Source organism: Schistocerca cancellata, chromosome 7, assembly GCF_023864275.1.
Source record: "Schistocerca cancellata isolate TAMUIC-IGC-003103 chromosome 7, iqSchCanc2.1, whole genome shotgun sequence".
Classification (NCBI taxonomy): domain Eukaryota; kingdom Metazoa; phylum Arthropoda; class Insecta; order Orthoptera; family Acrididae; genus Schistocerca; species Schistocerca cancellata.
This window is the reverse complement of record NC_064632.1, coordinates 530,293,402-530,319,022: the sequence shown is the minus strand read 5'-3', so window position 1 is coordinate 530,319,022 and position 25,621 is coordinate 530,293,402. Positions and strand designations below refer to the sequence as shown.

The window sequence follows — 25,621 nt, the reverse complement described above, 5'->3', positions numbered from 1 at the left end:
GCAGTCGCGCGGTTCCAGACTGAAGCGCCTAGAACCGCTCGGTCACACAGGCCGGCTAGATCGCTGGATATATTAGCAAAGTCCCTCAATGTAGCAATCGAGTACATATCTAACTGCACAGGCCATGGCAGGTTTTCTCTTTTGGTTCAAGTGATGTCATTAGCTGTTTGGTTACCTGAAATACTCTAGCACGAGCGATGCGGGCCTCCATAGAGTGGCTGCGCGTCGTAGTTGAGGGTACCACTTAACATGCTGTGAGCTGTGTCGATATCGATGTCTGAGTCGAGAGCCTGAGTTGCCATTAGGTCGACATACAATAGATAGAGCATATCTTAATTCAGCTGCATATTGTTGCACAATATTGTTACGAAATATCGGTAATATGACGTGCATCAAAGATGTTATGCTCTTTATCAGGACGTTTAAATGTGCTTACATCCCCTACAGAATCGATTTCCGAAGAGTTTCTCTCTATTTGAGGGGCTGTAGCACTGTCGAAAATAACGTAAAAGCGGTTGAAATCGAGACGTCGTGATTGGTAATAAACATGCGTAATTTCTATATGTATGTGTGTAGTGCTGTCAGCGGTGGACAGGTGTGGTTAGAATGCATAACTTGCTAACTGCTCGGTTACAAATTACGCTGCCGGTGGTGCGCACTCTGTAAGTGTGGGAAAGGGTAATTCCTCATGGTCCAGGATTCTATGTGCAGTAGACACACTGTCGACTACCGAATAACTTATTACTAGGATAAAAAAAATACCTGAAACCTACAGCTTGCAGATATCCTGACGTGGTTGCGGGGTCCTATCAGAGTTGGATGATGTAACCAAAAGTAGCGAAGCTCATGTGGTAAGCGATAAGAGCACTTACTTACGGGGGAAAAGAATATCAAAGCAGCAGCAGAAATCGCTTCTGTACACATGTCAACTCCCTGTTCCAGATCCCTACACGGTAGAGTGGAAGTCAGATGAAGGTGTAGAACTGTGACAGACTTCGAGTTTCCATCAAGTGCGTGGCTACGTGAGTCTGCAGACAAGCTCTCTGGTGCGTCATAGCAGTACACTGATTTGTTTCCGGGCTACGAGGTTGCAATCAGCCCCGCTCGCTCAGTCTCATTGAGGTATGAGGCGAGGGTTACCATATTTTTCATGACCTTTCTATGCAAGGGAAATTCTTCGAGTTTTTAAATTCTTAGAGTTTTTTAAAAAGCATATGTGTAGGACAGGCAAATATCCTCGTATAAAATAAAACAACGCATGGGCATGCCTGCAATATGACCAATACCTACGGTAAAATATTAAAAAATTATCAAAAAAGACATAACCTCCATAAAATCGACGAAAATCTGGTACAGTTGGGACAAAATGATGGTAAATACGTAAAACTGAGGGAAATACGACGAAATATTTAAAACTGTGAAAAAAACTTGCAAAATTACTTAAATTGACTGAGAATACATAAAATTAGAGAAAAAAGTACCAAGAAATGCGGGGAACTGTGGAGGGTTGGGGGGCACCCGGTCACTCAAGACCGTGAAAAGCTTAAAAGTTACGCTCTGGCTGCATTCACTTTTAATTATCCCTCTCCCCCTGTAAACTACGTGGGTTTTCGTAACACACACTCCAACAAAGACGACATATGTACTACACAAAGGCGTCATATTAAACCAGGCAAGACATATGCATCCCGTTCCATAACTGAGTTCTCACACACGCAGTAGAATATCTATATGTATATCCGAATTACGGCAGGTATTCCTTAAGTATTAAACACAAGAATCATTGCGTTTGTCAGACTTAAATCTTTCCCTAGAGTTTTCCGTAGGAAATTGGACCGATGTCACATGTATCACCTTTAATGGTCTGGGGGGGGGGGGGGGGGGGTGTACTAGAGAGATGTGGTGTTAGGATGAAGTTGCTGTAATACCCTAAACATGATCAAAGATATCTAACATGAAACCAGGACGACTCTGTGCAAGAGGAATAATACCAAAACTTCGGTGAAACTACTGTAAACAGCAATAACACTTCGGGACTCGGGACCTTTGCCTTTCGCGGGCAAGTGCTCTACCAGCTGAGCTACCCAAGCACGACTCACGCCTCGTCCGCACAGCTTTACTTACGCCAGTACCTCGTCTCCTACCTTCCAAACTTTACAGAAGCTCTCCTGCGAACCTTACAGAACTAGTACTCCTGGAAGAAAGGATATTGCGGAGACATGTGGAAGAAAGGATATTGCGGAGACATGTGGAAGAAAGGGTATTGCGGAGACATGACCGCGAAAGGTTCAAATGGCTCTGAGCACTATGGGACTGAACATCTGAGGTCATTAGTCCCCTAGAACTTAGAACTACTTAAACCTAACTAACCTAAGGACATCACACACGTCCATGTTCTAGGCAGGATTCGAACCTGCGACCGTAGCCGTCGCGCGGTTCCAGACGGGAGCGCCTAGAACCGCTCGGCCACACAAGCCGGCTCCGCGAAAGGCAAAGATCCCGAGTTCGAGTCTCGGTCCGGCACACAGTTTTAATCTGCCGGAAGTTTCCAGCAATAAGACTTAAATCTCCTTTGTCTATTTACTATGGTGCTTACTATCCCGTAAGAAGTTGCTGCTTCTTCGTATGCATTTTCCTTCAGCAACTTGTGGGTGGTACCTCAGTGTATCAGCTACCGAAAATATACAAGTCTGTTTCTCTTCGCTCTATTTCCTAGAGAGGCATATCCGCATCCGTGAAAACCGATACTACTACTATTATTAATGATGTGCACGACTGCCATTGGAAGTTTTATTGAGGGTACGTACATTTCCGACTTAAAAAGTCGTGTAAAATCCATTAATTTCCTAAGAGACAGAACAACAGTTTCTAGACTTCGTTCTAGTTGATTTACAAGCAGTTCTAACTGTGGATAAACACTGGCGATGCCTTCCTAGGACACCAGAATAGCGTAGAAGGAAGTAGTTTTATCATTTTAAAATTTGTCACCATAGTGATTAGATTAGATTTACTTTCATTCCAATTGATCTGTAGTGATGAGGTCCTCCAATATGTAGAACATGTCAGAAAAACAATAATACATGACAAATATTTACAACTGACACAAATAAGCTAATGTACCTTCCACTGGTCCCAAGTGGAACGATAGTCATTTTTTAATAAACACTATATGAAAGTATCATTTTACAAACACTAATGCACTGAATTTAAAATAAAAAAATTTTTTTATTTGTAAGGTAATATACATGTAATAGAACTACAACAATACTTATTTACAATGAACACATTACTGCAATGAATTGATGCAGAAGTTATAATATATATATATATATATATATATATATATATATATATATATATATATATATATATATATATATATATATATGTATGTATGTATGTATGTATGTATGTATACAAATCAGTTGGTTCTACTGAGAAATTCATCAATGGAGTAGAAGGAGTTGGCCACCAATAAATCCTTTAGGCTTCTCTTAAACTGAATTTCATTGGTTGTTAAGCTTTTTATGGCTGCTGGCAAGTTATTGAAAATGCGTGTTCCTGAACAGTGCACTCCTTTTTGTACAAGAGTAAGTGACTTTAAATCCTTGTGAAAATTATTCTTATTTCTAGTATTGATTCCATGAATTGGGCTGTTGGTTTGAAAAAGTGATATATTTTTAATGACAAATTTCATTAAGGAATAAATAAGTTGGGAAGCAGTAGTTAGAATCCATAGTTCACTAAAGAGGCTTCTGCAGGATGTTCTTGAATTCACACCATATATAACTCTTACACATTTTGGGCCCGGAAAACATTAGCTTGGCTTGATGAATTACGCCAAAAAATAATCTCATATGACATTATGGAATGAAAGTAAGCATAGTATGCCAGCTTTTTCATTTTTATATTCCCTATGTCTGACACAATTCGCATTGCAAATAGAGATTTGTTAAGACGCTTCAGCAGTTCTGTGGTGTGCTCCTCCCAGCTGAATTTATTATCAAGCTGTAATCCCAAGAATTTAACACAGTCCACTACTTCTATCTTCTTGTCATCGTATTTTAGGCACATACATGTGGGACCCCCTTTACAAGTTCTGAACTGCATGTAGTGTGTTTTTTTTTAAATTTAGTGACAAAGAATTGGCTAGGATCCAGTGACTAGTGTCCACAAATATTTTACTAACCAATCTTTCTAAGACAACACTTGATTTGCTATTTATTGCAATGTTTGTATCATCAGCAAACGAAACGAACTTGCATCTGGTAATGTTGCTGATGAAAGGTCATTGATATACACAAGAAAAAGTAAGGGCCCTAAAATGGAACCTTGTGGGGCCCCACATGTAATTACTTCCCAGCTGGATGATGCCTGATAGCTTAGTACATGTCTCTTTCCTAATAACACACTGAATGGGCTAACATACTTGTGGGGTGATTGTATGTCTGATGTTGGACATATATATCCCCCATTAGAGTATTAAGAGCGTTGCATTTCGCACGACTATTACTTCGGAAACCGTATGGCTTTAACAGTATAGCATTTTTAGGTGCAGAACTGTGTAATCATCGGAGTGTGCCTTTATGCTCTGTGATAATTTCTCTCATGCTGGTACCTTCCTGGTACTAACTCTGGACAGTGGAATATTGCTTCAGAATTGAAATGTTTCAAACTCCATAAGTCTGAACCTCCATCATGTACAAACCGTCTGTTAGAGCAACGCAGCGCTTTCATGTCTACTATACACAGATACAAGATGCTACCCTCGTCGACACGCTCGCATCTGTGGAGATCTTGTGCTTTTGGATGGGAGCCATGGGTAAGATTAGTGTTGCAGGAAGGATTGGTCAATGACAATGTGGGAGGAACCTGTCAATCTTCGACTTTATCCTACGAATACGACAATACTGTGTGACGTCCATCCACACAGGGAAAGATGGCCAGTCGTAATCGTAAACTCTGCACTATGATCGATGTGCTGGAAATATGTAGGTCGCTGTCTGGTATACTTTGGTGTATATGGTCGACTGGATGCACTGCGCAGTCATCTAGCTGCATTCACTATCTAGTATACGGTACTTGCAAAGTAGTGGAGGGGTGATTTAGAGATGATGTAGAAATTGGGAAGAGTTCTACTGTGTCATTGACTTAAGTTGAAATTACGGAACCACAGGTAAAATTGCTAAAATTGATCTCTCCATCAACTTCTGTGTGTATTACAGTACATCGTCTCATATCAGTGATGTCTGTCCCATCCCGACTGTCCACTGGCTACGCTGTTCATTACTCCATTATGAATGACTGACACCACTCGATTGAGATGGAGGTAGCCTTGGCGGAACATTGGATGTCTGTTACTTGTCGCTGTGGAACATGGGCTTAAATGTAGAGGCCATCACCTTTATTCAGTTTTTTGGAAGCATTCCTCAATACTGCAGACTCGTCCTATGTCCATATGCTGCGATGCCCTTCTCATGCTTTTATTTTTGCTTTTTTATCTTTTTTTCACCAACAAGATAAAAATACCTCTTTTTATTTGCACTACCTCACACGTGTTGCGAACAGCACCTTCCAGCGAAGGTCAGCACCAGAACAGTAATCATGTACATGATTCCAAAATGAAGGAACAATGATTTTCGAGGTGGAACACCGAGACGTCCGCTGCCCTGTCGATGGGGAAGATGAGATTAAATGTACATGTCATCACCTTCGAATACCTGTTGGAAACTCTCTACAATACCACAAAATCTTCCAGTTTCCATATGTTGCGATGTCTTCCACATTTTTATCAATGATAAACATCGCCTCTGTGAATTATTTCTACCAGTATGTGTTGTAGTAGCTGTATAGTTTACATCATGCGATGTTCAGCTTTCTGTGAAAGTCAAAGGATCGAAATGTATTAATGTCGGTTTAGCAGCAGCTGACATGGGCCTCTAAGTCAAGGTAGAAAAAACAAAGCATTTGGCGGTGTACACTGATTGGATGTGTTACAAAGAAAGAAAAAACAATGTATTGAACTGCTTATGAAGCAGCAATACAGGAACCCTCTCATGTGATTGATAGTCTGTTGCATACAGTCCTCCTACAGTACAGGTAATGAAACTTTACACGGTCTGTGGAAGCAACTTCGATCAAGAAGCCACCTGCCGGCTGGAGTGGCCGAGCGGTTCTAGGCGCTTCAGTCTGGAACCGCGCGACCACTACTGTCGCAGGTTCGAATCCTGCCTCGGGCATGGATGTGTGTAATGTTCTTAGGTTAGTTAGGTTTAAGTAGTTCTAAGTTCTAGGGGACTGATGACCTCAGATGTTGAGTCCCATAGTGCTCAGAGCCATTTTGAACCAAGAAGCCACCTGCTCCAATGAACCAGTACCTGTATATTTAATAGGATCGTCACATGTGGTCAATGCCGGAAATCAGACTATTTGTTTCAGATATATCAGAAGACAGGGACATAGTAATGTCTTATTGAGTTCTCTAACAGATGATGTTAGCTGAGATTTTATAGATGGTAGGTTTCCTCTGTTGGATGGTACAAAATACCAAGGTGGGAGAGAATGTTTGGGAGATAAACATGAATGCACCCTAAGAGATGCAGATCTCCTCCGAACTGCAGTACCTGTATGTAATTTGGAGATGTGTCGCAATGCAGTAGCAAAATCCTCGTCCTGGAGTCATGGAGTCTTCATAAATTTCCCAACGAGAGACACCACTGTAAATTCTCATACTATATTTCTTACTACCTTGCGTTGCAAGGGAAAGTTTCGTTTGCCGCTGGCCTTACACAATGTACACAGTTGGCGGAGGTACGACAACATGTTCCAATTTCCACCGAGTGGTCAAAACGCGCTCCTGTCGCATTTACTCAGCTTGTCCTGTTTCTCCAGGAGATGCAGAACGTCTTAAATATAGCACTCTCCGACTTCAATGCAGGTCCGACTTAAACTGGGACGATCACATGGACGAAGCTGGAGGGAGGGCGGGGCAGAGACTGAGGAGCAGTTACAAGATGCAGAGGGACTGTCTAAAAAAAAACACCGCTGGACTTCTTACTGTATGGGATCCTTAGCAGATAGGTTCGAAAAAGGTGATTCGTGTCCAGGTATGAGACTAGCACGAATATGATTCACCAGTGGCTGTAATCATTAGAAAACGTCTCTATAAGATCCAATGCAAGTATGTGGTAGAATGGACAGACTTGATTCCAAATCACAGACAGCAGTTCTAACAGAAAGCTTAACGCTATCAGTGACTCGTGTGCATGTTATAACTGCTCACGTCGTGTTGTGCCGACTCCACTGTAGCTTCAATGGATATTTAAGTTTGTTTTATATGCCCGACTTCTAATTTCACCACACAAGTCACCAAGGTTGAGCAGTTATTGCCCGATGACGACACGCGATACAATTTGTTAAAACGGAGTTCGCCGTTACTAATTATGTTTTTAGATTTAATTTTATTACTCGTACAGAGACTCAACGTTCCATTGTTTAACAGCGCGTCGTCAAAATAAGTATGAAATGCCAATGTCTTTGCAGTACATAATGTCGACTATAGAGTTAAAGTTCCTACCTATTTTGCCATTTTAGAGAAGAGAAACCTTAAGCGCTTCTGCATCTATAGTCTCAGTATCAAATGTTCACTAATTTCAATTTACTTCCTATCTCAGTTCAGTATTTAACACAAATTATATATCAATGTCATTTCATATTATGTCGGTTCCACACTAACAGAATAACACGTAATTGCCATTTAACATCACTTTTATTAATAATCCTCTTTCTTATGACGTAAATGTTAATGAATGATCACTGTCTAGGAGGAAAGAGGGATTGATCCTAATCATAATAGTTTGATTGAGCCCGCAATCGTTAATTAAATAAAAAATCACGTTCAAGGATGATATGCGAACAACTTTCGTTACGTCCGTTTTCACGTATCTGTGAAAACTAATCCTGTCGCCCACGATTCAAATTAACACTGACGTTAACCCCTTTTGTCGGAACACCAAATCGTAACTATTATGCGAAAGTGTATTCTAGTCCCCGAATTAATTCCTTTCAGATACGCGCACGACCGAACAGCAGTACGGAACACAAACGACTTGTTTTAACAACCGAACAACGCTATGACGTTACATTACGACAATGTCCGCCCAATGAACATCTCTTTGACTTTATCTTTTCTACTCTGCTTAATTAAATTATTCCTAATTACAATTTATTCAGCTATTTAACGAAAACATCTAACAAAAAATAAAATAAATTTATCCGAATGGCTCTGAGCACTATGCGACTTAACTTCTGAGCTCATCAGTCGCCTAGAACTTAGAACTAATTAAACCTAACTAACCGAAGGACATCACACACATCCATGCCCGAGGCAGGATTCGAACCTGTAGCGCCTAGAACCGCACGGCCACTCCGGCCGGCTAAAATTTATCCGAACGTAAAAGATCCGTTATAATGTCTGCAGACTCAAGACCACTTTTTATGCATAACATAGTCACTACGATCGTGTTAGTAATAGCGCGGTCCTTACTCGAAATGTATGGTGTGGGCTGTAGAATCCCTCTGTGGCCAGATTCAAATGTCGGTTCTCAATAGTGTTCCTCGGAAGGAACATCATCTTCCCTCCACGGATTCCTATCTGACCTACCTGGTGAGTGTATACCGACTACTGAAAAGAAAAATTTCTAGTCATGCAAACTGACTCTCATGATCAATTTAATTATATAGCCTATCAAACTGATATCAATCACGTGCTGCCTGGTGGGTAGAGGAGATGGCTAGGGCACCACGGAATGATTCTTGACAACAATTTCTTTTTTTTCGCTGCAGTGATATCTTTTAACGAAATTTCAATCTCCCACCTACACAGGGCGAGGCAGGCTCTCAAGATTTGTTTCGTAAATGCTAGCATGTATAGCATCGCATTTGTAAAATGGGACCTGCCATAGTGTACAAACAGCTTCGTCCTCTTCACTTATAGCTTCTTGTTGTCGAACATAAAATGACTGTTTTTTTCCAAGATGTGAGCCAATGGTATGAAAGATTGTATTCTCTAATGTTATTTCATGTGTCTGAAATGCTTGTAATACACACGTTGAAACGTCCCCTTTGAAAAATTATATAGGACTGTGCTTAAACTGACACACAATATTTTTAGCGCAACGCAATCTGACTTTCAAAAATCCCTACAAAAGAATGGCCCTGGCTAACATTAACCTATACCTTTCACAAATCACTTACCTCACAAAAATCTTCATTACTCGAACTACTGCAATACAGCGAGCGCCACTACTGCCAGCTAAATAAAAGATTCAAACTACGGAAGGCACTAACTATTGATAGGCATAGTTAGCAAATGGGAGATTTTAATAGAGAACAAACAATGTATTTACCTTAATAGTGTTGAAAAATCATAATATACATAGCAGTTCATAATATCCAGTATTACAAATTTCAAAACTCCGCCATCTCTCTCCCCACATCCACCACTGCTGGCGGCTCACCTCCAACTGCGCAACGCTACGCGCTGTTCACATCCAGCTGCCGCTGCCCAACACTACAATGGCAGACAACAATGCAAACTAGCCGCAGACTGCACACAGCACAGCCAGCGATTTTCATACAGAGCGCTACGTAACGTTGCCAATAAGAAAACATAAACAGCCTACTTACATAGCCCCCATGCTCCCCATAAAAAATTTTACAAATTGTTTTGGGCACTGGCCAATACAGATTTGAAAAAATTTTTCATAATTACAATAACAAAGAAATCAAATGCACACACTTATTAATACAATGTTGGTCAAAAGCTAAAATTTTCTCACAGTCCATAAAGACAGTCCTGATTATTCATCGCAGTAAAATTGCCGTTTCTTTTCTCAAAGTCTGAGCAGTAAAAGACAATGCACACGGAAGTAGTGGATTTCCATGCAGTCTTGAAGAAGTAGTCCTCCCAACGGAAAGACAGTGCTGGCTCTTGACATGCTGACAAGTAATGGGCCACAACAGAGCAAACCCACAGCAGAGTCATTCGACATTTTGAAGAATATTGGTAGGTAGGTCATCACAGAGCAGACCCACTGTAGTCCTGGTAGAGATTACGGCATTGGTGGGCCACCAGAGGTGCAGACCCACTGTAGTCCTTGTAGAGATTGTGGTATTGGTGGGCCACCAGAGGTGCAGACCCTCTGCAGTCCTTGTAGAAATAATGGTACTGGTGAGTCAGCAAAGGTGTAGACCCACTGTAGTCCTTGTTGAAATAATGGTATTGTTGTGTCATCAAAGATGCAGACCCACTGTAGTCCTTGTAGAGATGGCCAGCAGCCATCTGCTGCGACTGTGCAGGTGCACAATCACCATCAAAGAGTCTTGCAGAGAATATAGCAAGTCCATAAACCACCACTTGTACACTCACGAAGTTTTTGGAATTGTCCTTAGAACCAGCAATGCTGTTATCCAGTCCCTTGCTGAATTAGTAACACACATGCAAACACTAACAGTCCCAACTTCTCACATATTGTGCATTACTATGACTAACAGAAACGTGTGCAGTGAAATGAATGCCTAAGTTACTTAATTTGATGAACTGGTGTCAATTACAATATTATAACATGAGAATACAACAACAAAGGTACAAAATACATCATTAAAGAACATAACAATACAGATAACATTTGTAGTAATACAGGCTTTACAAAACAATAGAAATAAACATATACATTAGTGTTACAGGAATTATGACATAAGTACATACACAAAGATCAGAATAACTTTTGAAACATCACCTTCACATATGAGCAAAAAAACAGAATAAATAATGTCTAAACATCTTTACAAAGAAAATTACATTATTAATGCAAATTTTATTTGAGGATAACAGTATTCCTCATCATAGTTCATGTAGCTGAGTATTAGAAAAATTCTACAACATAAGTCTTATCAGATAAACATATGAAATGACAGGGTTTGTTTTACTGCAGTATTTTGCAAACAAAACTTTCTTTACTTCTCGGAGATCTCCCTTCTTTCTTCGTTATTTCCAAAAGTCCTATCTATACCTGCTTTCTGTACTTTTCTCGTATAGCCTCTCAGTGCATTTCTTCAAATTCATCGCAACTCATTCTCTTATAAGCTACCCCCTCTTAAGCTAACTTAAATCTACTGAGCTCAGATGCTAAACTAAGGGACGAGGCAATGCAGCAGCACAAAACAATTAACACAAACAGCAATGACAAAAAAATTCAAATTCGCAAAGCAATTGCAATATTACAACTAATATAAGGCACTGTGCAGCAAACAAGAAAAATAAATCAGTAGTAAACTGGCTTAGCAGAGTAACAAATTAAAATTCAGTAGCACTATGCCTGGCAAACAGCAGCAGCAAATGTAATAACTTATATCTAAACATGACAAAGCTCAAGCAAAAAAAATATTACAGTAAAAATGACCATGTTTAATACCTATGTCACATCTAGGGTGATGCATCACGAGAACTTACGCTAGCAGATAAGCTACCAAATCGTAAAAAAAATTATTTATGTAATTCCTGTGAAGGCAAATGTCTATTTATGTGCCCTCGTTTTCTTGGAAGTAGATCATAAATTTAAAATTGACTGGATCTGTAGGCATAAAATAACTATATTAGTACATCTATTAAATTTTATTTTAACCAATGCTGCAGTGCAGCTAGAAACTAGATAATAAACAAAATGAGTAAATAAATACATAAAGCAAGCCATATGGCATTTCTCTCAACTAGCAAGACAATACCCGTGAAATGTTTCTCATCGTTTCATTAGGCATTTTAGTAAATATCATAAATTAAGAGCTCCACAGTATAATCATATGTTTTTAAGTTTGAGCATGTCGTATTTGCGATGCTTTCTACAAAGGAATGTCAATAGCGAGGATAATGGCCTCCCTTTTCTTTTTTCTACCTGTGCCTCTGAAAAGACACACACTAATGGCTTTTTCTCCAGGCGTCTGACACAGCTGGCCACTCAAGGCGCACTACATCAAGGTCTCTTGGCTTTCTTACCGAAATATTTACGACACCAGTTTGCACTACAGTGACAGTCTCATATAAAAAATTTCACAGGTCCAGAATTTCCATTACAAATCTGTAGAAACAAAATCCTGTAAATACACTCCTGGAAATGGAAAAAAGAACACATTGACATCGGTGTGTCAGACCCACCATACTTGCTCCGGACACTGCGAGAGGGCTGTACAAGCAATGATCACACGCACGGCAAGCGGACACACCAGGAACCGCGGTGTTGGCCGTCGAATGGCGCTAGCTGCGCAGCATTTGTGCATAGCCGCCGTCAGTGTCAGCCAGTTTGCCATAGCATACGGAGCTCCATCGCAGTCTTTAACACTGGTAGCATGCCGCGACAGTGTGGACGTGAACCGTATGTGCAGTTGACGGACTTTGAGCGAGGGCGTATAGTAGGCATGCGGGAGGCCGGGTGGACGTACCGCCGAATTGCTCAACACGTGGGGCGTGAGGTCTCCACAGTACATCGATGTTGTCGCCAGTGGTCGGCGGATGGTGCACGTGCCCATCGACCTGGGACCGGACCGCAGCGACGCACGGATGCACGCCAAGACCGTAGGATCCTACGCAGTGCCATAGGGGACCGCACCGCCACTTCCCAGCAAATAGGGACACTGTTGCTCCTGGGGTATCGGCGAGGACCATTCGCAACCGTCTCCATGAAGCTGGGCTACGGTCCCGCACACCGTTAGGCCATCTTCCGCTCACACCCCAACATCGTGCAGCCCGCCTCCAGTGGTGTCGCGACAGGCGTGAATGGAGGGACGAATGGAGACGTGTCGTCTTCAGCGATGAGAGTCGCTTCTGCCTTGGTGCCAATGATGGTCGTATGCGTGTTTGGCGCCGTGCAGGTGAGCGCCACAATCAGGACTGCATACGACCGAGGCACACAGAGCCAACAGCCGGCATCTTGGTGTGGGGAGCGATCTCCTACACTGGCCGTACACCACTGGTGATCGTCGAGGGGACACTGAATAGTGCACGGTACATCCAAACCGTCATCGAACCCATCGTTCTACCGTTGCTAGACCGGCAAGGGAACTTGCTGTTCCAACAGGACAATGCACGTCCGCATGTATCCCGTGCCACCCAACGTGCTCTAGAAGGTGTAAGTCAACTACCCTGGCCAGCAAGATCTCCGGATCTGTCCCCCATTGAGCATGTTTGGGACTGGATGAAGCGTCGTCTCACGCGGTCTGCACGTTCAGCACGAACACTGGTCCAACTGAGGCGCCAGATGGAAATGGCATGGCAAGCCGTTCCACAGGACTACATCCAGCATCTCTACGATCGTCTCCATGGGAGAATAGCAGCCTGCATTGCTGCGAAAGGTGGATATACACTGTACTAGTGCCGACATTGTGCATGCTCTGTTGCCTGTGTCTATGTGCCTGTGGTTCTGTCAGTGTGATCATGTGATGTATCTGACCCCAGGAATGTGTCAATAAAGTTTCCCCTTCCTGGGACAATGAATTCACGGTGTTTTTATTTCAATTTCCAGGAGTGTATAACAGTGTCCAAAAAATTTTCGTCGGTATTGTGGTACATTCACGCATTTACACACATTTCATAACTCTTAAAGTACGATTCTTGGTTTCCAACATCCTTTTTCACAAGCCAGATTCCCTAACCACTACTCATTATTCCTTACCTTATTACACATATACATATTCGTAGACATTCTTCAATATTTCATCATAATAAATACGTAGCATAATCAAATTCCTCATATAGCATCAGCTTATTGATCATAAACATACCGCAACAGCGTAATACACATCGTCACCATAACATCACAAAACCTCAGCCAAATCTCAAAAAAGGCGTAGCTTTTTGCAATAATGTCAAAACCTAAAAAAAATTCTCTGCTCATTTCAATAGTGTCATCTACCTCAAACATACTATAAAAATCATGCTCCCTTACCAAATACATCATTCAAAGCTCTCATAGTATCACAATGGTTCCAAAAAAATATGAACAGTTCACAAAGTACAGACAAAATACAATTTCACAAGTGTGAAGTTACCCAACTGTGTAATTGCGTAAACATGTGTCACTGATGTAGTAAAAAAAATTTTTATCTCTCAGTTAAATGATCAGATAGCTGTGTAATTCTGTGTTAGAGAAATATGATACCGATGTTTAAAGTTGTATATGCAAATACCATATTAGCTAGGGCTCCTTGTGCTTGCCAAACACATGATACACAAAGTAAACGTGTACCCCCCTGAGGATTAATGTAATTATACCCTCAGGTGTTACAGATTACAGCAATGGAATGAAATGTATCACGGAAAACTTTCTTTGTAATTCAAAAATCTTGAAAAATAAATGTTTTAAGTACAAAATTAAGCACTCAAATGCGTGTCCTGTAGCACTAAATGTGCGTCTTGCTGTAAGATAATTCTGTGGAAGTGTCGTAGTTATCTTCCTCTGTAAGCAAAGTTCTGCAGAAGTCAATGTACTTACCTCATCATAAATGAAAGTGAAATGCTTTGCGTATAGATATCGTAGTTATTACGTACCTTACTGTGATCAAGAAAGTACTATAATGTAACGTATTGTTGTGCTACGAAAGAAGCTGTCTCCTTGTAGCTATACCACAAAAGTTACTACTAAAACATGTTTTACTTTCCAGAATAATTCAGAAAAACTGTGCAGATATAAAAAAGAAACACCCCAAAAGCAACATTGTAAATTGTCACTCATTAGTAGCGCCGTGATAAAATCGTGTAGCTGTCACATAAACTAACCACTGTGTCATCTGGTATCTCACGGAAAGTACTTTAAATCCAGAATGTATTTTCAAGTAAACCAAAATGTTGCATTAAAATCTCATTAGCAGTACTGGTAAATGTCCTAAGTATGTGAGCCTTATAGTCGTTACGTAATCGTGCAACTAACAAGCAAGAATGTACACACACAATAACACTGTGTCGTCTGTTCACAACAACAATGCATTCGTAATTTCTGTTTAAATAAGTTCTTTTGGTTCTTGACTGGATAGTTAACTTTAAACATTGTTGCATGTTAACACTTTCTAAGATTGAAAAAGAGTACTAGTAACATGAAGTGAAAAATTTTATAGCAAAGACTAAGTTAAAAAGCAGATTATCTCCCAATAAATGGTTTCACATGTGAAATGTGGTGTAGCCCTTTGCTCTTCCTAGTATGCAGAGTTTCAACTTTAACGCAATTATCATGTGGTATACGTCGGTAAAGAATACTGGAATTTTTCTCAAGGTTAGCATCTATGTTATTTTTCTCTCAGCCAGCCGGCGCACGAGGCTGCCTGGGGTGCTTCATTGTCTGTTTCTTTGTTGGCGCGCGTCGTTACTGGGATTAGGAGACCTATCTTTTACAAATTCGCCTTGCCGAGAGGGCCCAGCCCTGTTAGAATTCCCCCAGTTCTGATGAAATTCACGTCTGTCGTTATGATTATATCGTCTGTCGTCATGTCGGTAGTTCCTGTAGTTTCTTTCTTGTCGTTTAAGTGGTGGAGAATTTCTCCCTGAATTGTAACTGCACGCTGGACCATTGCGTCTAAAGTTATTCTGTCTCCCGTAATAATAATTGTTTTGGTTCCCATATTGTCTGTTTCTCTAAATGTCTCTGTGATAGTCATTACCGCGGAGAGGTGATCTTTCCCTGTAATTATTACTACTCTGCCAACGGTTGTCATATGGGTGGTGTCTGTTTTGGTCACGATTTGTGTTGTGAGAATAGCCTTGTCGCGTCCAGTTATTATTTCTGTCATCACGGAATTGTGATGGATGTGACCTGTAATTGTTGTGCTCCTGTTTTCGCGTTCCGCGATTGTCAGTGTCAATTTCCAGTTCTTGTAAGAGCCCCTGAAAAGCTTCAATGTCGTCTTTGCAACGTCCTGCCAAAATAATATGTCGTAAATGTTCAGGTAATTTGATTAAGCAAATGCGGATGAGTTATGAGGGGCTGTATGGGTTTGACAGTTACTAATTCTTGTGCAACATGTCTTCAAAATATTTGACAAGACTGGAAATTCTGATTGTTCAAAGTGTTTCATCATCATGATGCTATGTTTTACTCGGTCTTGTGTAGCTTGAGACCAATATGCTGAGAGGAATGCATGGTAAAATTCTCCTTCACTGTGACAATCTTGAATGACCGATCGCATTCTTTCAGCTGGTTCATTCTCTAAGTAGCCACACATAAATTCTAATCTGTGCTCTAACGACCAGTTGGAGCCATGCTTGTGGATGAATGTCGTTGCCAGAATTCTTAAATGTTTTGAATTTACGTGTAGTAATGAACAGCTTATAATCAAAATCATCATGTCGGCGAGTCACATGTCGGTCATTGTTACGTCGTTTCGGCGGTTCCATCTCAAAATTCGGTGCGCCTTGCCAATTTCTTTCATAATTTCCGAAGTGTCCTGTGTTATTTTTTTGCGGTTGTTTCGTATTTCTAAGTCCCTCTTCCCGTGTTGGAGCGCGAGTGTCCTCTGAAATATGTAATTTTTGTATTACTTGTGCCAACTGATCTTGTACTTCCTGGATTTCTCTTTTGTGTTGCGTATTAATTTGATTCTGATTTTGTTTGAATTTCTTAATTTGTTCATACTCTTCTGTGTCAGTGATGGCTACAGGTCTTGTGTCATTCAGATCATCATCTACATTTGTAGATAAGTTAGTGAACTGATCTGAAAGTTCGGCTACTTTATCCGTTAGTGAAATTATTTCCTCTGTGTGTTTTTCTGAACCAAGGTTCAGAGTGTCCATTTGTGTTGAAATCGTATCTACTGTGTCCTTTAAGTTTTCCTGAGTTTTTGCAAGTTGCATAACTGAATCGGTAGATGCAACTGAGTCAATTTTAGCTTGCAAGGTCTCATGATTTTCATGAACAGTAGTTTGCAGTTCTTTTATGACTGCTTCGTGATTCTGTAATGCATTTTCATGGCGCGAAAAAATAGGTTGGAAATTATCAAAATTTGTGTTTTTACGTCATTACAGACTTTTTGACATTTCGATTCGATTTTATGTAACTCCGTAGTTAAATCTTCACGTGTTTGTTCAAGTGTGGTGTCTAACTTTTGAAGATTTTGTTCCATTGCGTCTAACTTTTGAAGCTTTTGCTGTGTTTGTCTCTGATTTTGTTCCATTTGTTGCATTAGCTGTAATAACAATGCATTAGTGTCTGGAATCTGTTCCTCTACGCTTTTCGGCAGTGCATTTGCACCGGCAACATTCACGTTTTGACAAGCAGAAAATGTGTCTTGACTTATTTGAGAAAACGGTGAGGACGCAAAACCTGAATCTACAGTATTTGCAAAATTGTGCCCTGTCATTTTGGATTCCTGAGGCGAGCTGTTGCCGAGCGATCGATCGATAATGCTTCCCTGTTCACTAATTGTTTCACTGCCTACGCCATTGTTGGCCGCCCGCTCCATTTCCCTATGCACAATTACCAAATTACTATGTTGAACATTAGTTAATTCATTACACGGTGGCGCTAACGCACTGCTTTCGTCTTCACTGTCATTTCTCAGTTTACTTTGGAGCCTAGTATTACGTTTTTCACACGCCATTATTGTCACAATATTTCACACGATAACACAGAAAAACACAATTTGAAGAGCAAAAATAGGGGAACACATTAACATAGCACTGAAAATAATATCTAGTTAATTGCAAGCGCAGCTGCGAAATACTTGCTGCAAATCTACATGCATGCCACAACTGTTTTACTGTACAACAATGAAAGACTGCAACTACGAAGAAGATTCTCTCTACAATTACGCGCTAGCAATAAACAATAGCTACACTAATTACACAAACCACAAGGAAAAAAATCAGAAGATTCCAGTGAGGTATCCTCGGCTAAGGGTCGACATATGAAACGTCCCCTTAGAAAAATTGTACATGACTGAGCTTAAACTAACACACAATATTTATAGCGCAACGCAATCTGACTTTCAAAAATCCCTACAAAAGAATGGCCCTGACTAACATTAACCTATACCTTTCACAAATCACTTACCTCACAAAAATCTTCATTACTCGAACTACTGCAATACAGCGAGCGCCACTACTGCCAGCTAAATAAAAGATTCAAACTACGGAAGGCACTAACTACTGATAGGCACAGTTAGCAAATGAAAGATTTTAATAGAGAACAAACAATGTATTTACCTTAATAGTGTTGAAAAATCATAATATACATAGCAGTTCATAATATCCAGTATTACAAATTTCAAAACTCCGCCATCTCTCTCCCCACGTCCACCCCTGCTGACGGCTCACCTCCAACTGCGCAACGCTACGCGCTGTTCACATCCAGCTGCCGCTGCCCAACACTACAATGGCAGACAACAATGCAAACTAGCCACAGACTGCACACAGCACAGCCAGTGATTTTCATACAGAGCGCTACGTTACGTTGCCAATAAGAAAACATAAACAGCCTACTTACAACGTGCATGACAGTTTATTTACAGACACTGGACACAAGAGATGCTCTCTGATCAAGTAATTTGTTCATCAAGCTGAAAGAAATTGCTCAATATAGATTTTTTTCTTTAGAGTTTAAATTCTCGCTTTTGCTTTGCTCCAATGACGGTTTGGAGATAATAAGGACAGTCTGCGGTGATCGGTAATTTTCGCAGCAAAATAGTTGAAATTTTTTTCCTGATTTTACGCAGGGTGGAGATGTCTCTGCTGATCGTTTGTGATCAGTGATGGCGCACTTCGTTGGACATCACAAAATAATGAGATGCGAATTGTAATCCTGCAGTCGGTTATAAACCTAAAAGAAAAATAAGTTTGCCTATTTTTGTGGAAAGTGACCATTTATTATCATCGCGATTGTGTTTTCCTTTTTTGATAGTTGCTTTATTATAGTAGTCGCATTGATGGTATATATGGTTCAAATGGCTCTGAGCACTACGGGACTTAACATCTATGGCCAATAGTCCCCTAGAACTTAGAACTACTTAAACCTAACTAACCTAAGGACATCACACAACACCCAGTCATCACGAGGCAGAGAAAATCCCTGACCCCGCCGGGAATCGAACCCGGGAACCCGGGCGCGGGAAGCGAGAACGCTACCGCACGACCACGAGCTGCGGACAATGGTATATATAAATATTACAGTCCAGTGCTCAGAACAGTGTGTTGGCCGAGTTCCCTAAGAGGCCGTAGCTGCCCCTTTAGACATATAACCCGCAGTCAGGATAGCCCTCACTGATCACGGGTTTGTTCTGGGTGATGCCGGCGTCGTGCTCTGTTGTATGTGCAGCTTTTGTCGGCGTCAGTAACACTGACCACCCAGCAGCATACTTGCTAGAGCGCATTATACTGAAGACACTGCAGTGTGTGGCTGCAGTTGCTTTAGGCGGAAGGCTTCCTGCTTCACAAGCAGCTGATTTGGAAAAAGCTGTCTGGAGTATTCTCTGGAGGGGCAGTGTAGTTATGCTAAAATTTCCTTTTGTGCTGACTAAGACCATCACGTCAAGGCATGCCGCATACCACGGAGGATGACGGAGGGACTGGTGAGGCCAGCCTGCGCAGTGGAGTGACAGTGGGGGCCCAGAAAAACGGCATAGGGCGGAAAGCCTAGTACGGACAGCGGCCAGCACCTGCTGCGTGGCGTTTGGCGGAGTGTGTCCTCCCTGTAGGTGGATGGAGGCACGGAGTGGGGGAAGACATGGGGGAGGTGAGAGGGCCTCGATTTTCGGCAGTTTGTGGTTGTACATAGAGGAGAACGCACGTTCAACTAACGCCCCCTCTGCAGTCTTAAGAACGCTGATTTTCCCCATTACGTGTGTTGCATTATGTTTCAAATGGTTCAAATGGCTCTGAGTACTATGGGACTTAACATCTGTGGTCATCAGTCCCCTAGAACTTAGAACTACTTAAACGTAACTAACCTAAGGACATCACACACATCCATGCCCGAGGCAGGATTCGAACCTGCGACCGTAGCGGCCGCGCGGTTTCGGACTGAGCGCCTAGAACCGCTAGATCACCGCGGCCGGCTGTTGCATTATGGCTCGTTCATTGTGACCAATGGTTTTTTTCACGACAGTTTCGAAGTGTGATTAGAACTGTGACGCATTTTTTCCATCAGTTGGGGTAATGTGTATTGGCTTCGGTTACCTGGGCTGCATGGTGATTTTTGAGCAGGCGTCTGTAGCGATCTCTGACGATAAACAACGATAGATACTGTATGCTTACAGACAATAAACTTTTAAACTCCTCTATGTGGTTACGGTTACTACAAGCCACACCACAAGTTGGGAAACGGGGCCAAATTTCTAGTAGTTTACTGTCGAGTTGAGATTTTCACAAATCTTTTATTCATATCTTACAGAAACTAGCAATACGGCAATAAACAGCTTTTAAAACACGCCGCTAACGGCAATCAAGTAATTTATAGCAATACAACAATAAAAAAAATTAAAAACACAGAAGCTAGCATTACGGCAATAAACAACATTTTAAAACACTCCGCTAACGGCAATCAAGTAATTTATAGCAATACAACAGTTTAAAAAAAAATTAAAACAACACAGAAGCTAGCAGTACGGCAATAAACTACCTTTTAAAACACGCCGCTAACGCCAATCATAGTAATTTATAGCAATACAACAATTTTAAAAAATTTAAGGAACATTAGTAAACAGGCTACTAAAGTAAATACAAAACTTTGTTAATAAAATACGGCGAGGTAGTGAAGCTACCAACACAGCCATTAAAAAAATTAAACAGGTCTCAGCAAACACACGATTAATGGCAGTAAAAGGAATTTACAAACTTGGAGGAATTTAAAAAAATTTTAAACAAATGTGTCCTGGAATATAAAATTAGAACATAACAGATATGACGGACGGTGTAAGACGGTCACAAATCACCCACTCAGGGATGCTCAGGCTAGACAGAATACTGACCAATTTAAATACGCCCGTAAACACAATTGCCACTCTCAGGCTGGTCATTGCACCGATTTTTGGCCAGCAAAAATTGTTATAAGATGGCTTAACTTGCTGACAGAATTAGAGCTAACCTTTTACAAGGAAACGTTACGCCACACAGTCCTGAATGAGCAACCACATGATCAACCAACAAAAAGCATGAATTTACTCATAAACAACGACAGAATAGCGAAACAATTAAACTGCCAAAACTACACCTCCCATCGGACAGTAACGAGAGGAGGAGGAAAGATCACTGTCTTCAATTACACCGGTGCCAGGGACAGGAAACCCGGGCGCCGGAGGCCACAAGGCAGAGGAGACGCTGGTTACACAAAATTATTACTTAATGATTAAACCTCCCACGAACTTAACTTGCGATTATGCCCGAACAGGCAGTACACGACCTGCGATGGCAAGGATCCACACATCCGACCGCGCACGCGTCGCCAGCGTGCCCAACACGCCACGATCACGCGACAACACGCTCTGTCACCGAAGTTCACGTCTTCTCTGCAACGTTGACGGGTAGTGACCGCTCCATCATGTTACGTGTCTCCTTTTAAACTCCAGTATTGAAACGGAGGATTTAAAGAAGCTTGTAACGTCCCACGAAGGCGAAATGAACAGCAACTACTCGTGGGGCGATTCTGTATACAACCGACACGCGGGGAGCTCTTCCGTCAACTGCACCCGCTCGTTACACACAACCGACATACATCACGTGGCGACTCGGTACAACCGACCACGCCTGCTTCGCGCTGGAGAGCCACACTGCCCTCCCGTGTCCACCACACTCTCTGCGCGCAACGCCCCTACTTCCGCGCCACCACACGAGGTTACAACCGGTCAAGGATCTCACTTCCTCCATAGCAGTTTCCCGGAAGCAAAAACGCAGATATCAATAGCAGAGGGAAAAGACAACAAAGCAGCCACTTAATGACAGTCAACATATCAAACAAACATGTCAGGGGAAGAAAAGGAAAACCAATGCAATCTAAACACAAGGTGTAGCACGAGTCGATAGACGGCTCAAACTCCAGTTAGTATCAAGAAGGCACAGGGGCAATCACCTTGTGTAACAGATATTAAACACAACACGCTGTAGAGTGAAAATTTCATTCTAGAAACAACCCCCAGGCTGTGGCTAAGCCATGTCTCCGCAATATCCGTTCTTTCAGGAGTGCTAGTTTTGCAAGGTTCGCAGGAGAGCTTCTGTTAAGTTTGGAAGGTAGGAGATGAGGTACTGGCAGAAGTAAAGCTGTGAGGATGGGGCGTGAGTCGTGCTCGGGTAGCTCAGTTGGTAGAGCACTTGCCCGCGAAAGGCAAAGGTCCCGAGTTCGAGTCTCGGTCCGGCACACAGTTTTAATTTGCCAGGAAGTTTCAGATATTAAACATCCCGGGCAATGCTGGGCACTGCAGTTATCGGAAGTTGTTACACATGCACCATCTTACATTGATTTATGGAAGTGTAGAAAGGAGTCCGTATATGGACAGAATAATCACCGAAGTTACAATAAAGGTTTTAGGAACTTGTGGTACTCTTTTTGAGAATAGATGATTTATAAAAGATGTGCGTTCGTGTCCTCATTATATAATCAATATTACGGCATTACAACCATTGGCTTGTCGTCAAATCGGAAGGATCGACAATTAGCTGGATGAGAGACAGGACCCATAACTGCTTACCCATTTCATGTGGAAGACAATAATATCCGACTTGAACTTCCACTTAATTACAACACAGTTTTTGACACCTCTTATCCACTAGTCGACACCGGCCGGAGTGACCGAGCGGTTCTAGGCGCTACAGTCTGGAACCGCGCGACCGCTACGGTCGCGGGTTCGAATCCTGCCTCGGGCATGGATGTGTGTGATGTTCTTAGGTTAGTTAGGTTTAAGTAGTTCTAAGTTCTAGGGGAGTGATGCCCTCAGATGTTAAGTCCCATTGTGCTCAGGGCCATTTGAACCACTAGCCGACGAACTGTATACACGCACCCTACATATTCCTTGCTACCTCACCTCAGGCTGAAAAGTGCTTGTGTCCGATTCACGGTCGAATACAACTGAGTTTTAGATTAGCTTCATCAGAGCCGAGAAGACACGACCAGAAGTACCAAGTCAGATATTTTCACAAGTAGTTGTGGACATTAAACACTCCTCTATGTACACATATATAATTACAGATGCCCGCATCTCGTGGTCGTGCGGTAGCGTTCTCGCTTCCCACGCGCGGGTTCCCGGGTTCGATTCCCGGCGGGGTCAGGGATTTTCTCTGCCTCGTGATGGCTGGGTGTTGTGTGCTGTCCTTAGGTTAGTTAGGTTTAAGTAGTTCTAAGTTCTAGGGGACTGATGACCATAGATGTTAAGTCCCATAGTGCTCAGAAACATTTGAACCATTTGAACCATTTGAATTACAGATGAACTTCCTCATACGTGGTGTGTAGTGCGAAGTAAGATTCCCATGGAAACATATAAACACAATAGTTGTAGAACAGCCGGCTGGAGTGGCCGTGCGGTTCTAGGCGCTACAGTCTGGAGCCGAGCGACCGCTAGGGTCGCAGGTTCGAATCCTGCCTCGGGCATGGATGTACGTGATGTCCCTAGGTTAGTTAGGTTTAATTAGTTCTATGTTCTAGGCGACTGATGACCTCAGAAGTTAAGTCGCATAGTGTTCAGAGCCATTTGAACAATTTGAGTTGTAGAACGGCCTTGTAATTTTCGTCAGTTGCTAGCGGGAGACCATTTGTCTCGCACTGAATACAATACCAGAAATCGTGGCGTGCCACGTGAAACACCTCAGAAGCATGACGAACCTCACCCCCCCCCCCCCCGTCCCCCTCCCAACTCTGCCTTCAAAAATAAGTGCAACTCGGTAGAAATGCTGCTGAGGTCGTCTCCACCCGCCTTGACGGACTGACATTTTACCCGGCCGTTGCTCCATAGTGCTCGCTTTTCTGTCGCAGGCACTGCGCGCTTCAGCATCCCCTCGTGCCAGATCCGCGGCGAGGTCGGCGACCCGTGCAGCCCCATCAGCCAGCCGCGCAACATGTCCATCAGCTACCTGGACGGGAGCGTCGTCCAACTGGTCGACGTCTACAGCGTCATCTGCGCATGCGCGCCGGGGCTGCTGTGCAGTCCGGACTCAGCCACGTGCGCCGACCCGCTCGCCAAGCAGTCTCTCAACGAACTCGACGATTGATGCTCCTTGGACAATTGTCGACACAGAGTCTACGATTTCATAATACTTCTAAAAGAAAAAAAGGCCTTGTCTTTTTATTCGTTTGATAAAGTACCGCACAAGCCTTTGAGAGTTGTTTAAAGAAACTCTGGGCCGTATCCTTCGACTAATTTCACGTGAATCTCATTTTTAAATGTCATGTTGTATCCGTGACATAATAACACATTCTTGACATTACATGTCCTCAAAACCTCATTCTTATATTTCATGTTGTATCCTTGATATTATGACACACTCTTGACATTAGATGTCCTCAAAATGAGCGTGCATTCTCACTTTTCCTTTAACACTGATCTCCAGTGTTTCCTATGTTACTGTTTATAATTATCCCGTTGATATCAAAACTTTTACCTTTCGTGTAAATTATTTTTTTTAAAAAAACTTTTTCCTTCACTTCTCTTGAATCCCACTTCTTAACTAATCTAATTCGGCAATTTTATACCACAACAAACACTGAATCACTTTAGTGCTCTCTCCGTCAACTACCGTTTTTGTTGTAGCCATATTCCAAGATCCACACGATTCAGTCTCTGTTTTATTCTTTATTTGATCGTAGGTTCCTATTCAGTGCGCGGTTTTTGTGCTTCGTTTCCCTTTACGTATCATTTGTGATTTTATTTTGCAAATGAAAGGATTTGTGCATGTCTTTTTTTGTAAATTCTCTAGTTTCATTACCTTTTTCACTATCGTCGCAACTTCTCCTACTGCTTATAAATTATCGCTGATCTCTATAAAGCGAATGTATCGTTGACTAAGACATATCTGTATTCAGTGTGCTGAATGTATACACATTGTTACATTCAAAGTAATCTCGCGAAAATATTAAATTTGTCTCCTCACCAAACACTTCTAATTCCATGATAGATGTTTGTTTGACAACGTCCATTGCTCGATCATTAATGAACATACATGATATGTAACTAACGAATTATGAGTTCATTTTTTTTCTTATATAGTTCTGTTTAACATTGAGATTATTTTATTGTAAATATGTCATGTACTTTTTATGTACTTTTGTAGTTGGACTCTACAAATAGAAATGATGAGTTACCCTTAGTCTGGAATTATTTGCCACATCCTACTTCAGTAACTGTACATCTTGTACTTTTCTCTGCTTATCAAAGATAAATGTGTGTGTGTGTGTGTGTGTGTGTGTGTGTGTGTGTGTGTGTGTGCGCGCGCGTGTGTGTGTGTGTGTGCGTGTGCGTGTGCGTGTGCGTGTGCGTGTGCGTGTGCGTGTGCGTGTGCGTGTGTGTGTGTGTGTGTCTGTAGGCAAGTTACAGACGGGGGCTATGTTCTACCTGATTTCATTTAAGCTGAAAGAACCTATAATGTTTGCCTATCTCTTATTAATAT

General features: G+C 41.9%; 1 protein-coding gene and 1 non-coding gene across 2 annotated transcripts in view; both read left to right on the top strand.

Annotated features, from left to right (window-relative positions):
* Positions 1–25,321, top strand: part of LOC126092377 (astakine-like) — a 120,658-nt gene extending 95,337 nt beyond the window's left edge. The window contains exon 3 of the mRNA XM_049907935.1: positions 23,991–25,321. Within this exon, the coding sequence (XP_049763892.1) occupies positions 23,991–24,226 (236 nt within the window). The 3' untranslated portion in view covers positions 24,227–25,321. The remainder of the gene's footprint in view (positions 1–23,990) is intronic.
* Positions 22,309–22,383, top strand: Trnas-cga (transfer RNA serine (anticodon CGA)). Its single transcript has one exon. It is a non-coding gene; the product is annotated as a tRNA-Ser (tRNA).
* Positions 25,322–25,621: the final 300 nt, after the last annotated feature.